Raw genomic sequence first — 14,879 nt, forward strand, 5'->3', positions numbered from 1 at the left:
AAAAAAAAAGGAAAGAAAAGAAAAAAGCCATTCTTGTCCAATTCCTCTTTTCTTACTCCTAAATACCAAATAAATTCTCTAAGTAGATCAGGTCCCTCTTCCCTCTCACAGCATGTGTATGTCTTATGGCATTTGCCATGTATTGATAGGAAAGGAAATATATTGTAGTCTTCTGTAAATATTCTCATATTCTCTAGCGTATGCCCTGCACACAATAGGTTCTAATAGATATTTGTTTAAACAAAAATGACTTACTATACTTACAGTGTTAGTAATTTGACAAGTAAAATACATTTAGGCTACAGAACATTTATAGCTATACTAAGACTATTTGAAATAATGAGAATTCTGGTGCTTGAAAAACTTTGCCTCATCTGAAACTAAGCTCAGCTTATGGTTCAGAATTCTTTAAACTGCTTGGAATATAGAATCACTCTGATGCTACATTTCCTTATGAAAAGGGAGGATAAGAAACTTTCCTTCCCACACTCTAAACAAGAAAAAAATTGTAGTATCCAATTCTATACCTATGAGGGGAGATGGCCCAACCACACTGGAGTCCAAATATCAAAGATAATTCATATTTTTTTCAGACAAAACAGGAAGTATCAAAGTCTTATAAGACTAAAGAGAAATTAAGGAAATATTCAATTAAATATATATAATTAAAATAAACTTCTGCCTTTATGAAACTTATTTAGCTGAAAAAAATTTTATCCAATATCATCACTAATCAGGTACTTTGAGTACAGAAGTCTTAACACTTTTGAAAATAATCTGAACTGGCAGCTAGTAAGAAAATTATCACTCATGGAAGAAACCTACGCAAACAGATCAAAGCCAGCTTTCATCCGCTTTACAGGAAGTAATCGCCTGATACATCAGGAACTTTTAATGACTGGTTTCAAATAGCCATCATAAAGGCACACACCAGGAAACTCACAGAAAGAGGTCTAATTCAAGTATTTTCATTCAAAAGAACGGTTAAATGAGCTGCAAACTGAACTGAAGAAGGAGCCTCAAATAAGTCAGGGGTGGGCCATGGAGTCAATTTAAATTTTTATTTTATCAGGTTTATTCTTTTAAAAGTAGAGAGGCTATAGCTGTGTCAAAAGTCCTAAGGGCAGTGAGAACTACTTGCATCTGCTCAAAGATCCCTGTGTCAAGATTTCCAACCTCTAATTACCTCACAGAGCTGTGAAGGTTAAAATAAATTAACAGAGGTGAAAATTCTTTTTAAGTTAAGTCTACCAACAAATGCACTGTAATTATTCCTACTCACAGTTTCCCCTATGCTATACATTTAGGCAGTTCATTGTTTTGTACTTTAAGAAAATGCATTACATTTGTTTCTATGTCCTTCAAGGTGCAATCAATGGTAATGTGAATAAATTCTACTGTACAACATTATATATATTACATATATTTGACTACTATGCAATTATACTCTTAAGACACTGCTTCATGTACCTTTCCAAGAGCTCAGAGAGCCAGGATATTTAAATATTGCATGATCATATAATTTTATTTGCATCACTTGACAGCAGAAATTCCCAATGGTGTTGAGAGGAAAAGAGAAGGGTACCACATTTTCTTGTCACATGGAAATCCCAACAAAAGCCAGGGCTGTCAAATGGAGATCTACTAATGCCATTTGACCTGCTTGTTGGGGACTTCGATAGCACACTTCTGCTATAGTTTCTCTTAAAACTGGAGTAAACAAGCAACTGTAGGTGCTAGCGGCTCAAAAATGAGGTTTTATACCACCACTTCAGTTTGGAAAGAAGCTAGTCTGATTAAAAACTACAGGAAACACAATTTTCTACTTGAGGAGATGACACAATATCTTAGTCCTGAAAATGAATTCCAAAATCGAGGATTTCTGTTCTCCAACTTTGGTTTTCACGGTCAGTGATTATCTAGAACTAAACAGTGCTGCCAATTCTGTTCAACCACACAGGCTCTAAACTGAAGCCCAAGCAGTTGCTGCTTGGACATTAAGAGCCCTGAATTTTGGTTCCAAATCTGTTACAACAACTGTGTAAAAGTAAATAAAATTTAAAGGATGTTAGAACCTCCAAAACACCTTAAGCCTTGAGAGAGATGTGACTATGATCTCAGTCACATAACATGTTTACAATTCTGTTTCTTGGATTTTAGCTTAACTCTTCCTCATTGTTCTTGTTCTATGAACAACTAAAAAAAGACTAATAGAGTCCTTTTTTATTTTATTTATTTATTTTTAAATACAGTCTCCATAGAGACTGTCAAAAGTTGCCAATGCTGACTATATTGCAAGTTGTCACGGCGGGGTATTGGCAAAAGTTTTCAATTAGCAATAATCGCGCCTTGGATAAACCTCATTGGCTACGATACTGCCACTATGCAAAGCTAGAGTCCTTTTTTTTTTTTTTTTTTGAGACGGAGTTTCGCTCTTGTTACCCAGGCTGGAGTGCAATGGCGTGATCTTGGCTCATCGCAACCTCCACCTCCTGGGTTCAGGCAATTCTCCTGCCTCAGCCTCCTGAGTAGCTGGGATTACAGGCACGTGCCACCATGCCCAGCTAATTTTTTGTATTTTTAGTAGAGACGGGGTTTCACCATGTTGACCAGGATGGTCTCGATCTCTTGACCTCATGATCCACCCGCCTTGGCCTCCCAAAGTGCTGGGATTACAGGCGTGAGCCACCGCGCCCGGCCTAGAGTCCTTTTTTAAAAAGAAACCAGACCTCCTCCTTCCAATCGCTGATCTTTGTTACAGATTAACTGCCTCCTTTATTGTCCTGTACCTAACTCAGATGAGATGGTGCTCCAAACAGGGATCTTGAGACAGTTACATTCTTTCTCCTCTAAAAATATACCTTGACTAATTAGATGTTTATAACCGTACATTAAGCCTTACATTAACATACTAAAATTCCATTAAATGTCCCTAAATTTTGTCTATATAAACAATCCCAAATGTCTTAACAGCAATGACTTCCATGCTTTGAAATCTGTCCTTTCTCAGGTGGCCTGTCCTCAACCTTTATACTTAAATTCTCTTTAAACTCGATTTTGACCTTTTAAATTATTTTAGGTTAACAACTGTGACTTGATTTCTTCAGTTCCTTCTGCTAAATTTCTCTGACTCAGAGTTTCGGGAGAAAAAAGGCCAGATCAAAGCTGAACATTAGAGTGGTTATCAGTGAGGAGCTGGACTGGCAGAGCGAGACTGTCACCCTCCCTAGGACACAGTTTTACAGTTTCAAGTCTTTCAAGTACATATTACTTTAACAAGAAAAATAAAGCCAATACTTGCTTCCTTTCTTGAGATGCAAATTGGGATTCAATGCCCACTCAATGCCCATTCTCATCTACCATCCTGTCACTCTATGGAGGCACCCACAGACCTAACTGGCATGACTGGCATGTCAACTGGTAAACGCTTGCACTACATCATGAACTTCCTTTTTGAAAAACAGATATTACTCAAATTAATGTTTACAAATTAATTTTTTTAATTTATTTTTTGAGATAGGGTATCATTGTCACCCAGGCTGGAGTGCAGTGGTGGAATCTTGGCTCACTGCAGCCTCTACCTCCCAGGCTCAATCAACCCTCCTGCTGTGACTACAGGCATGCGCCACTATGCTCAACTAATTTTTTTAATTTTTTGTAGAGATGGGGTTTAACCATCTTACTCAAGCTGGTTTCAAACTCCTGGGGTCAAGGATTTTGCCCACCTAGGCCTCCCAAAGTTCTAGGATTACAGGTATCAGGTACCATGCCCAGCCAAAAGTTAATGTTGATAGGTGCCAAATATTTACAAAATCCATAAGTGACTATAGTTCACTTTTAAAATATGCAGATACTGTGTTTAATCGCTTCATCTTCGAAATTTATTATTATTACTAATCATACAATGTTAAGCACTTAGTTCCAAGCATATAAAGTAACACCTTACTGGATTTATTTTTCATTCCATTTTTTCAAGTTATTTGAAGGTTGTGTTATAGGGTTTTTTTAAACCCTAGATTTGGGCCAGTGCTGTGGCTCACACCTGTAATCACAGCATTTTGGAAGGCTGAGGTAGGTAGATCACTTGTGGCCAAGAATTTGAGATCAGCCTGGCCAACATGGTGAAACCCCATCTTTACCAAAAATACAAAAATTAGCCAGATGTGGTGGCGCACACCTGTGATCCCAGCTACTCGGGAGACTGAGGCATAAGAATTGCTTGAACCCAGGAGGCAGAGGTTGCAGTGATTGCACCACTACATTCTAGCCTGGGCAACAGAGCAAAACCCTGCATCAAAATACTGCCCAGATTTGATCATTACACATTGTATACATTTCTATCAATATATTACAGGTACCCATAAATATACATAACAATTATACATCCATAAAAATTAAAAATACATTTTTAAAGAATGAACTCCTTTCAGTCAGGAATCGTATCTTATTCCTGTCATTAGTGCGCAGGGTCTGATATGTTGTAGTGGCCACTAAATGTTGTTTACATGAAACCCAGAAACAAGGTTATTAAATGTATAGAACATGGTATGTAATCTATTTCATGGTATCCTGTAAAATATGAAAACCAGGTGTGGTGGCTCACGCCTGTAATCCCAGCACTTTGGGAGGCCGAGGCAGGTGGATCACTTGAGATCAAGAGATCGAGACCAGCCTGGCCAACATAGTGAAACCCCGTCTCTACTAAAAACACAAAAATTAGCTGGGCGTGGTGTTGGACGCCTGTAATTCCAACTACTCTGGAGGCTGAGGCAAGAGAATCGTGTGAACCTAGGAGGCGGAGATTGCAGTGAGCTGAGATCAGCCCACTGCACTCCAGCCTGGGCGACAGAGCGAGACTCCATCTAACAAAACAAAACAAAAAATGAAAAGAAGAGTTACTAATACTTGGTTTTGAACTGTTTAAGATTCACAAAAACAGAACCCCTTCCATCTTGGAAACTGCAGTGTAATTGATAGAAGTTTGCAGAGGAACTGGCTTTGCTATTGCTCAGCTAGCCACATCTTACTGAGGAGTAGCTCAAGACAGCAAAGCAGCACAAGCTCCAGAATTAGACAGCCCTGGACTTATGTAAAGTCTCAGTCTCAGCTTCCTAAAATGTAAAAGACATTAGGTTGAACCATAACAAACAGACACACTTTTTTGGGGTGGGGGTGGGGTGGGAAGTGCAGAACTATGATAAAACCTAGCTAGCTATGCCCGCCCCAAAGCTGGTCTACATAGCATCTCAAACTCTCTTTAATCATAGCTCTCAGTGTGTGTACCCTAGGAAGACCGGATGCAATCTGGAGCACTGTCACACAGCACATGCCCTCTTCAATCCGATAAGCAGCTGTGGGTAAGAACTAGCCTCCAACTACCCGGAGTAAGGAGACAGCTAAGACAAATTCAACTTACCTCTCTTCAGGCATTTCCAAAGCTTTTGGGGAAGAAAAAAAATAAACCACACAGAGGGAAAAATTGAAAATTCCAGGACTTCCTGGAACAAAGGAGAGAATCTCAGTGTCTTTTTACCCCAAGGCTCATGTAGAAACTTGACGGCCACATGGCTTCTGGAATGACTCACAACCAAGAAGCTTCTACTAATTTCTTTCATCAAAGGTAACTGGAATTACAAAATGAAACATCCAGAACACTGCAACATCATGCACAAAAGCACTGGATAAGCAGACAACCTTGAAAAAGGAGGCTTTCAGTCCATTGTGTCTAAGCCTTGAAAACCAGGCCGCTGAAGGAAGGGTGCTCAGGATGGTAAAGCCATAGTCGCTCCAGCAGGGCCGGCATCTTGTCTGCCCATCTAAAGACAAGCTGCATGCAAGTCAGGCTTAAGTCAATGTGACATATACTCACTGACTTCATTCATTTGCCTACAAGATTATAGGTCACTTAAAAGTGCTAGAGATTTGATAGAAACAACCTGGTAAGGAATGTAGGAACTCTAGTTTGACAAATACCCACAGTCACCAACACAGAAACCAAACATAGGCGAGACACATATGTGTATTTTCTAAAGGTTTCTCTGTCCTTGGTGTAGGGAAGGATGTTTGAAAAAAAGACCATTGAGAAGACTTCAGGTAAGTTTTTTTTTTTTTTACACTTAACAAAATGCTAAATGATCAGATGTCAACTGTTGAGTGGTACTCTGTAAGGCATCCTTAAAAACTCAATGCTGGTTCAGGCTCGGTGGCTCACACTTGTGATCCCAGAACTTTTGGGAGGCCAAGGCGGGCAGATCACTTGAGCCTAGGAGTTTGAGACCAGCCTGGGAAACATAGTGAGACCCCTTCTCCACAAAAAAGTAAGAAAATCAGCCGGGTATCGTGGCTTGCGCCTGTGGTCCCACCTACGTGGGAGGCTGAGGCAGGAGGATTGCCTGAGCCTGGGAGGCAGAGGTTGCAGTGAGCCAAGATTGCGTCACTGCACTCCAGAATGAGACCCTTTCTCAAAGACAAACAAACAAAAAACCCAACTCAATGCTGTCTTGAGTGCTCAATGAGAAAACCTACTCTCAATGGAAAAAAAAAAAAAAAAGGGAGAAGCCAAACTAAAATGTGTCCTGGGAAGTTAACTTTGTTGCACTCCAAATAAAAATTTGGCATTGGCTAGTAGTTATGCATACTCTATGCATGACAGTTCTCTAAGGACTCCAGAGAGTGTGTCCTGGAAATTCCAGCAAATTTGCACTAGGTTCCAGGCACACCAGGATGCTTATAGCAATGTTCTGAGTAGCCTCAGTCTGGAACAAAACGCATACCCAGTCTGGATACACTGTTCTATTCACACAGTGGACTACTAGGCAGCAATGAAAATTACCTATAGATACACAGCACATCAATTTAATACTGATTGAAAACCACAAACAACACACTATGATCCACTCGCAAAAGTTCAAAAACAGGCAAAGGAAAACGAGATCGCATGCACACATAAATGGTAAAGCTGTAAGGAAGTGATGATCACACTAGTCAGGCTAGGAGAGAATCAAGCTCCGAGAAAGGAGCGCAGGGCAGGGGCAAGAAACTCCTGGGGTGCCGGTAATGCCCTTTTCATTTTTATCTGCGTGTTTTATTAATTCTTCTTTAAACGTGTATGTCTATGCACTTTTCTGCGTATGCTATCTCTGCTAAAAATGTATCGGCAACCCTGCGGAGAGATTCGTGCCTCAAGAGGTGGGAGCTCGACAACAATTTGCCTCGCCATTAAGCGAAGGCAACTCCGAACGCTGGGAGACGCAGGCCCGGGGTCGGCCGGGGTCCTTACGGATTGGCGAACGGGCGCACGCTCCTCCTGCATTCAGGAGAGTTCTCAGGGTCGCGTTCCGAGCGACCCCAGAAGGAGCGGCGGTGTTCTCGCCGCTGGCTAAGCCCACCTAGAGCCGCCGAGCCGCCCTCCGCATCAGCCCCTCCACTGTCGCCGGCGACTCCGGACAGCCGCAGGGCGATTCTGGGGCTTCCAAAGGAGGGCGGGGTCGCGAGGGAGGAGGCGGCGACTCCCGCCGCCCCGCAAAGCCTTGGCTGCCCTACCGACCCCAGGATGGCCGGGCCCCGCCGTCTGCGGCTCCGCTGGCCCGGGTGGGGTAGGCGTGGCCGCCGCCCGCCGGACGTACCTCTCCACCGCGGATGAACTACCTCGCCAGTTCCCGGTGACAGAGAACAGATTATTTCCGGGACCGCTCCCGCCACCCCTCCCGGGCTACCACTAGCCGTCCCCTTTTTAATTTGGAGTGCGGGTGCGGGCGCACGCGCACTACCGAGCTTCCGCGAGGGCGCGAGCCGACGGTGGAAGAGGACCCACCGCCGCAGCCGCCAGGGCCGGGCGCGTGCGCGCGCGCCTCGACACGCAGCGAGCCGGCGGCGCGGGTCGGCCGGGGCGCGAGCGTGCGCAGTGGGTATTAGGCCGCGGCTCCAGCCTGAGCAGCAGCGCTCGGGAGGAGCGGTGTGGACGGCCGGGGGCGGGGACGCGGGGCGGCGGGCGTGGCCGGAGTCGCGCGCTGTTGGCGCGCGGTCCCGATAGAAAGGAGAAGGAGGGGCCCCGGGGGTGACGGTGCGGAGCCGCTGCCAGCGCTGGGCGACAGTCGGCGGCCGGATCTGAGTAGCAGGAGGGCCGGAGGCCGAGGCAGCGTCGCGGGCCCCCGGATCCCCCGACCGAGTGGCGGCAGCGTCCGGCCAGGCGGGAGACGCTGCCCGGCCGTGGCGGGGAAGATGTTTAGCGTGGAGTCGCTGGAGCGGGCGGAGCTGTGCGATAGCCTCCTCACTTGGGTATGTGGGGGCCACGGGCCGGCAGGAAGACCACCTCCCCCCGTCACCTACTGGGACCCCCAACGCGCGGCCCGGGGGGCGAGTGCCGCAGGCAACGGTGCCGTCACATCCGGGGCCCAGGACGGGCGTGGTGAGGAGGGTCGGCCCAGGGTCCGAGAGAAACTTGCAGGGCCTGAGGCGTCGCTGCTCCGGGCGGACCCAGGCCGGGCTGGGGTGGGGACGCAGCGGGCGACTCCGAGACCCGCGCGGCTGCTCGCAGCTGGGGCGGCGCTGTGCTTCGGTGGCAGCCGAGCCTGGCCGCCCCGCGCCTGGAAGCCTCCGCGGCTCCTCGCCTTTGTTGCCGCCTTCTCGGAGTACGGCCCTCGCCCGGCCTGGGAAGGGAAAGCAAAGCGCCTGTGAGGGAGCGTGGGGAGAATGCAGGAGGCGCCGGGGGACCCAGTTTCGGACGCGAGGCGCCGCTGGCGGTGGGAGTGCGCGAGGGGCCGACGCCTGTCACAGGCGTCGAGCAGACGTTTAGAAGTCTGGAGGTGTCTGGGCGTCAACAATGGAACTCGAAGGCCTTGAGGGACAGCGTCGTGGGATTCTGATTTTGAATTATTAAACGGTTTTAGATTCCTCACGCTTTGAAGTAAATACATACTCACTTGTCACGTCAGCGACCTCGCCTTCCTCAAGCTGGGTCTTCGGGACGCGGCCGGGGAACCGACGCCTGGGTTCCAGTCGTTCTCGCCGCGTCGCGGTTCGGGGAGGGGGAGGGATGCGCAGAGCTCAGACGGATCCCGCGCTGCGTTCGGGAGCGTCCGTTTCACTCATTGCTGAGAAGGTTAATTAAATGTTTGCGCATGTGTTTTTGGAGGCGACTGTAGCATTTGTATTAATTTTAAAGGTAAAACACGAATGTGAGAAAATCTGTTTAGCGGTGTCTTGGGTTATGAGTCGGGATCCCTGGAGTGTAGACGTCACGCTCCTATGCAAGGCACTTTGCTGGAAAGGCTGGAGAAATATTGCCTTACGTTGGTTTTAAAAAGTAATAAAAATAGTCTGAGGTTTTTATAATTTGGATATGTCACGAATCAATTTCCACTGAAACAGACTATATCCAGTGGTAGAGCTTGAGGTAGCCAGTTGCATATTAGACCATTTAGGGGATTTCAGATAGCAGCAATATATAGTTAATGCGCAGCTTACACTTCTGTTGGGTTCCGCCTCCAGGCAAGGACATGGCTTTCACTGCTGTATTTCAGAAGAGAGGAAAACTAAGTTGCATAATGTGGCCGAGGTTTGACTAGGCAGGGGAGAGATAGAGGAAAGAAGCACTAAATTAAATCTTTTTTTTAAAATTTAGTTTCCTTAGAGACTGTCAAAAATTGCCAATGCCGACTATATTTCAAGTCGTCATGGCAGGGTATTGGGAAAAGTTTTCAGTTAGCAATAATCGCGCCTTGGACAAACCTCATTGGCTACGATACTGCCACTGCGCAAAGCTCTAAATTCTTTGATAATGTGAAAGGAATAGATTTGGCAGAATCTGTAAATCTGTAAACAGAATGGCGAGGAACTTAAGATTGGAGTTTTTGAGTCTGCGCAAGGAGTGCTTCCCTTTATGCTAGAGAAAGAAGAAGGCAAAGATGAAGCTATTTGAATCTAAGTAGGGCTGCATTGTTTAAAATCTAGGAAGAAAAAATACATGAAAATAGAGAGATGTACAGAGGCTCCTTAACTTACGATGGGGTTACATCCCGACAAACCTTTCATCATAAGTTGAAAATACATTTCATGTGCCTAACCGAACAAACACCATAGCTTAGCCTGGCCTACCTTAAACGTGTGCAGAACACTTACATTGTTAGCCTACAGTTAAGCAGAATCATCTATCACAAAGCTTATTTCATATAAAGTCTTGAATATCTCATGCAATTTATTGAATACTCTACTGAAAATGAAAAATATGATGGTTTTATGGGCAGAGTATGATTTCTACTGAATGTGTATCTCTTGCATCATTGTAAAGTTGAAAAATCATAAATTAACCCATCCTAAGTTGGGGACTGTCTGTGTTTGAAGGGCATCTGCAAAAATATGGTACTTAGTAATTGCACTTATGTAAGTGAGAAATGCTGATAAAAAATATAGAGGAAAAATCTGAGAAGTTTGAAAGGCTACTGACAGAACCTGACAACATGAGAGAATCTATTTAGAGTCTCATAAAATGTCAAGAAAACGGGTAATCCACATTATCAGCTTGGTAGAGAGGTCAGGGAGTATGGCATTGTAGAATAGAGTTTTTGAAATGTCACTGGAAAACTCATCAATGAAAATTTCTGGATAAGATTAGAGATTATCAGTGACAAAATTGGAGGGCGGTGTTTATGAAGAAGTAGAATTCTAAGATTTGGAAACACTTTAAAAGACATGTTTCAAAATAGAGTGTAAATGCTGGGTTTGTTCTCTTTCAGCCGTCATTATAAAAAGCAGAATAAATGTTTTAAAAAGCAGAATAAATGTTTTGGCGAGCAATGTTTGATGTCATTTACATGTCTAGTAGCACCTCCCCCCATCTGGAAGCCAGATTAATGCTAAACACAATTCAAAAACCAAATGCAAGCAAAAGTGTACACATACACTCCAAAGAAAAGACTCATTTAGATTAATTTGCTCTATTTTATGTCAACTTCTAGTCAGTTTGGTTGCGTGTGGGGTTTTGCTCTCACTGAGCAAAATTCAGACAACTGTCAGTGACAGACAAGACCCAAGAGCTGGATGATTCCGTCTTTGGGCTGACATCCTTATGTACTTCTACAGGCTCCATGTTCAATTATTGAAGATCAAAATTATAATCCTGAGTATCAGATAAAAGTATGTTTTCACTACATAGCATTTAGAGATTGGAGAGACATATATGGAACATTTTAAAAATTATTCTACTAGAAACGGCTAAAGTAATAAAAGCTTAAGTACTTAAAGGGATAATTCTGTCACTTACACGGAACTCAGTGGAACATCTCATTTTCTCATATGCTGGATAAATTGCCCTTTTATCAGACAGCCTACTGGCGCAAGAACCATATGTTCCAAATTTTTGTTGAAAGATAAAGTTATAAAAAAGAGTTAAGTATCATTCTACCAAGGGGAACTTTCCCATTTTAAGCTTAAATTCGAAATCAAAGTTCATGCAAGCAAGTTGAGCAGGGCATGCTTGAAAATTTCCACTGTGCCTCCTCTCTCCACCCTCTGAGTCAAAATCTGCCCTGCCTATTACACCTGTCAAGCCTAATTTCTTGAACTGTATGTGAATCTTGAAAAGATAGCACTTTTCCAGGTTTTAGAGACTGAAAAACAAGAAAATCTACAGTGCTACCAAGTTGTTTTTTGTTTTGTTTTGTTTTTGTGTGAACCTCTGCCTGTGTTTCAGAGGAATTGCTACCAAGCTTTGACCAAAAAAAAAAAAAAAAAAAAAGTCATCACATAGGCTCAGTATACTTTGGAGTAACCTAGCAACATTAATATATCCTTATTGTTTTCATATTACTTATTTGGCAACTTATAAAATGTATACTAGTGCTTAGAATTTGGGGTGGTATCATTATTATGGTGATATCTCTCCCATTCCATTCTCTGTCCTCTGCCTAACTTGATTCTGCCAGCAACTTTTATCCTGTCATGGAAGAATAAGTCACTGATATACAAAAGTTAAGGCACTTAAAAAAAATAGTATAGCATAAGAGTACGCAGGTTCTGACATTAGGCAGCCTGGGTTCAAATCCTGGTTTTGTTCCATACTAACTGTAGGTGACTTTGGACACAAAACTTCACTGTTGTGTTTCGATTGCATTATTTAACATTACGTTTGTTAACTTCATCAGTGACTTTCATGCTTAGTATTGATCTGCGTCATCTAGAGAGTTTGCTAAAACATTGATGCCCAGAATTGCTAATTCTATAGGTCTGGGCTGGCTGAGATTTTGCATTTCTGATAGGTTCCCAGGTGATGCTATTGTTGGTGACTTGGGGGCCACGTTTTGAGAACCATGGCTCTAGAAAATTGTTTGACATTTTGCGCTGACAGTTCTTTGCTGTGGGCACTGCACTATGTCTTATGTTTAATATTTAGTCGTAGCATCCCATTGCCTCAACCAGCTAGATGACTATAGCACCCAACTCACTGTTAACAGCTAAAAATGTCTCCTAAGTAGCAAAATTATCCATTGCTCTGGAGATGGTAATTCTAGGTGATCTCATGCTTTACTCCTCTCTTGCTTTTGTTGGGGAAGGGGAGGTAGAGGTTGGGGGGTGGTAATAGAGCTTCTTGGAATTAAAAGAAAGGTTGTAACCCTTCAGGTAGAATTTCATGCCTTAATGCAATTAGGTGAAGTTGTCTTTTAGTTTTACTGTACTGCTGTTCTGAAATACTCCATAGATGTTAGCTCAGAGGACTGGTGACAGATTCTTAAAAATTAAGATACAGTTTACATACCATAAAATTCATCCTTTTAAAGTGTATAATTTATTGGTTTTTAGTATGATCACAAGATTGTATAGTCATCATGACTGTCTAGTTTGAAGAACATTTTCATCACCCCAAAAATAAACTCTGTAGGGATAAATTTTATTTAGGATCTGTATCACTTTCACCTTGGAGCAGAGGTGTACATCTCTGACTCTTGTGAGCAACTGTGTACCTCAAGGGCTAATACAAAGAAAATAATTGAATAACGCCATGTTTTAGAAACAAAAATGAAAATTGATCTTTCTCTAAGTCTCAAGAGAAAAAACAGATCAAGTCTTTTTATTTCTTTTTTTTTTTTTTTTTTGTCTTTTTATTTCTTTTTTTTTTTTTTTTTTTGAGATGGAGTCTTGCTCTGTTGCCCAGGCTGGAGTGCAGTGGCCCAATCTCGGCTCACTGCAACCTCTGCCTCCAGGTTCAAGCAATTCTCCTGCCTCAGCCTCCCTGGGAGCTGGGATTACAGGTGCATACCACCATGCCCAGCTAATTTTTGTATTTTTTAGTAGAGATAGGGTTTCACTATGTTGGCCAGGCTAGTCTGGAACTCCTAACCTCTGAAGATCTGCCCACCTCGGCTTCCCAAAGTTCTGCGATTACAAAAGTCTTAACAACTAAATCGCTTGCTTTTTTGAATTACGTGCTTTGTTGAATTGCTTCTTCTGACTGGCCAGAGGCTGTTTTCCAATCTTGCATCCTTTTCCTTTAGTAGTGCTTTAGATGATAGGATTCCAAATGCCGAACCAGTGTCCTGCTGTGTAAGAATTATTTGATGAGCTTGTTAAAAATAGATCCCAAGCTTCCTAAATACAGATTCTGATTCAGTAGGGGAAGCCAAGAAATGTGTGTGTATGTATTCTCTCTCTCTCTTTTAAAAAAATTTTTATTTAGACAGGGTCTTGCTCTGTTGCCCCAGCTGGAGTAACGTGGCACACTCACGGTTCACTGCAGCCCTGACCCCCCAGGCTTAAGTGACTCTCCCACCTCAGCCTCCTGAATAGCTGGGACTACAGTTGTGAGCCACCAGGCCCAGCTAATTTTTGTACTTTTTGTAGAGACAGAGTTTTGCCATGTTGTTCAGCATGGTCTCGAGTTCGTGGGCTCAAGTGATCCTCCAGCTTTGACCTCTGTAGTCATTACTTATACCTGTAATCCCAGGTGGCTTATACCTGGGATTACAGGTATAAGCCACCACGCCCTGCCAAAATACATATTTTCAAAATGGAAGCCTCCCAGATGATTCCCTACACACCCCAGTTTGGGACCATTGCTTTAGGCTTTACAAAATACCTCATGGGCATTCATTTTCTTACTCATTCTGAAGCAACACATCCCTCCATAAGCTGTTTTTCTCCTATCTTTCTGTATATGGAAAAACTGATATTGAGAGAAATAAAATGTCCTGTCCAAATTTACAGGTCAAAACTAGGAATTCAAATTAGTTCCTTTCATTCAAAGTGGTGTTCACTGAGGGCTTGTTCTGTATCGGGCATTGTGCTGAGGTCACTGATATAGAGAAGAATGAGACATGGCCCTCACTGCTGCCTCTCTTTTTCCTTCTAAACAAACCTACAAGAAGAAGATTGGTTTTTCTTTTTTGAAAATGGGCCATTGACTTAGCAACTGTAAAATGAAAGCAAGTGTTTTATTTCTTTTAAAATTATTACCACATTACTAGTGAGCAGACAGCTGGAGATAGTAGGAGTAAAATTCAAAATCAGTTTCCGCAAATGATGTTTGTTTCTTTTATTTACTAATCATTTATTGCACCTCTGCCAGCTATTAGGTTTGTGTCAGGGTGGCTTGGAAGGACCCTCTTATCACCTGTCCCAAATAGACACTTAAGTAAAAACTTGCTACAAAGATCTTATAATTCCCTGGGCCTCTACCACTGAAACTGTCTCTACCCATAAGACTCTTCTGTATTATATATGAAGAAGCTACTGACTGTACTGTTAATAGTTGCCTTTTAAAGATTTTATAAATGATTTGGTACATAGAAGTGGACATTTACCCACTGTTAGAGAATAAATTGCTACAGTATATATTTAGGGCAGTTTGGCAGTTTTATCAAAAACCTTAAAATGTTCATACAGTTTTT

The 14,879-nt window shown here is 43.0% G+C and overlaps 2 protein-coding genes and 2 non-coding genes across 7 annotated transcripts in view; 1 reads left to right on the forward strand and 3 right to left on the reverse strand.

Annotated features, from left to right (window-relative positions):
• The window catches only part of RNF170 (ring finger protein 170), a 47,023-nt gene extending 39,163 nt beyond the window's left edge, over nt 1–7,860 (reverse strand). The window contains exon 1 of one of the 3 annotated variants that reach the window (XM_017545973.1): nt 7,626–7,860. Coding sequence is in view for 1 of the 3 variants with exons in the window: in XM_037744765.1 (XP_037600693.1) it covers nt 5,417–5,430 (14 nt within the window). In the remaining 2 variants the exon portion in view is untranslated. Of the gene's footprint in view, nt 1–5,416; nt 5,439–7,388; nt 7,484–7,625 lie in introns of those variants that run through there. The other 2 variants (XM_037744766.1, XM_037744765.1) reach the window with 2 other exon arrangements.
• Nucleotides 2,253–2,393, reverse strand: LOC119473781. Its single transcript, XR_005203004.1, has one exon. It is a non-coding gene; the product is annotated as a U4 spliceosomal RNA (small nuclear RNA).
• A 124-nt stretch (nt 7,861–7,984) lies between the features above and the next one.
• The window catches only part of HOOK3 (hook microtubule tethering protein 3), a 122,405-nt gene continuing 115,510 nt past the window's right edge, over nt 7,985–14,879 (forward strand). The window contains exon 1 of one of the 2 annotated variants that reach the window (XM_017545975.2): nt 7,985–8,277. In XM_017545975.2, the coding sequence (XP_017401464.1) occupies nt 8,221–8,277 (57 nt within the window). In that variant the 5' untranslated portion in view covers nt 7,985–8,220. The remainder of the gene's footprint in view (nt 8,278–14,879) is intronic. The other variant, XM_037744767.1, reaches the window with a different exon arrangement.
• Nucleotides 9,623–9,763, reverse strand: LOC119473780. The gene has a single exon (XR_005203003.1). It is a non-coding gene; the product is annotated as a U4 spliceosomal RNA (small nuclear RNA).

This window comes from Cebus imitator, unplaced genomic scaffold, assembly GCF_001604975.1.
Source record: "Cebus imitator isolate Cc_AM_T3 unplaced genomic scaffold, Cebus_imitator-1.0 Scaffold183, whole genome shotgun sequence".
Lineage (NCBI taxonomy): Eukaryota > Metazoa > Chordata > Mammalia > Primates > Cebidae > Cebus > Cebus imitator.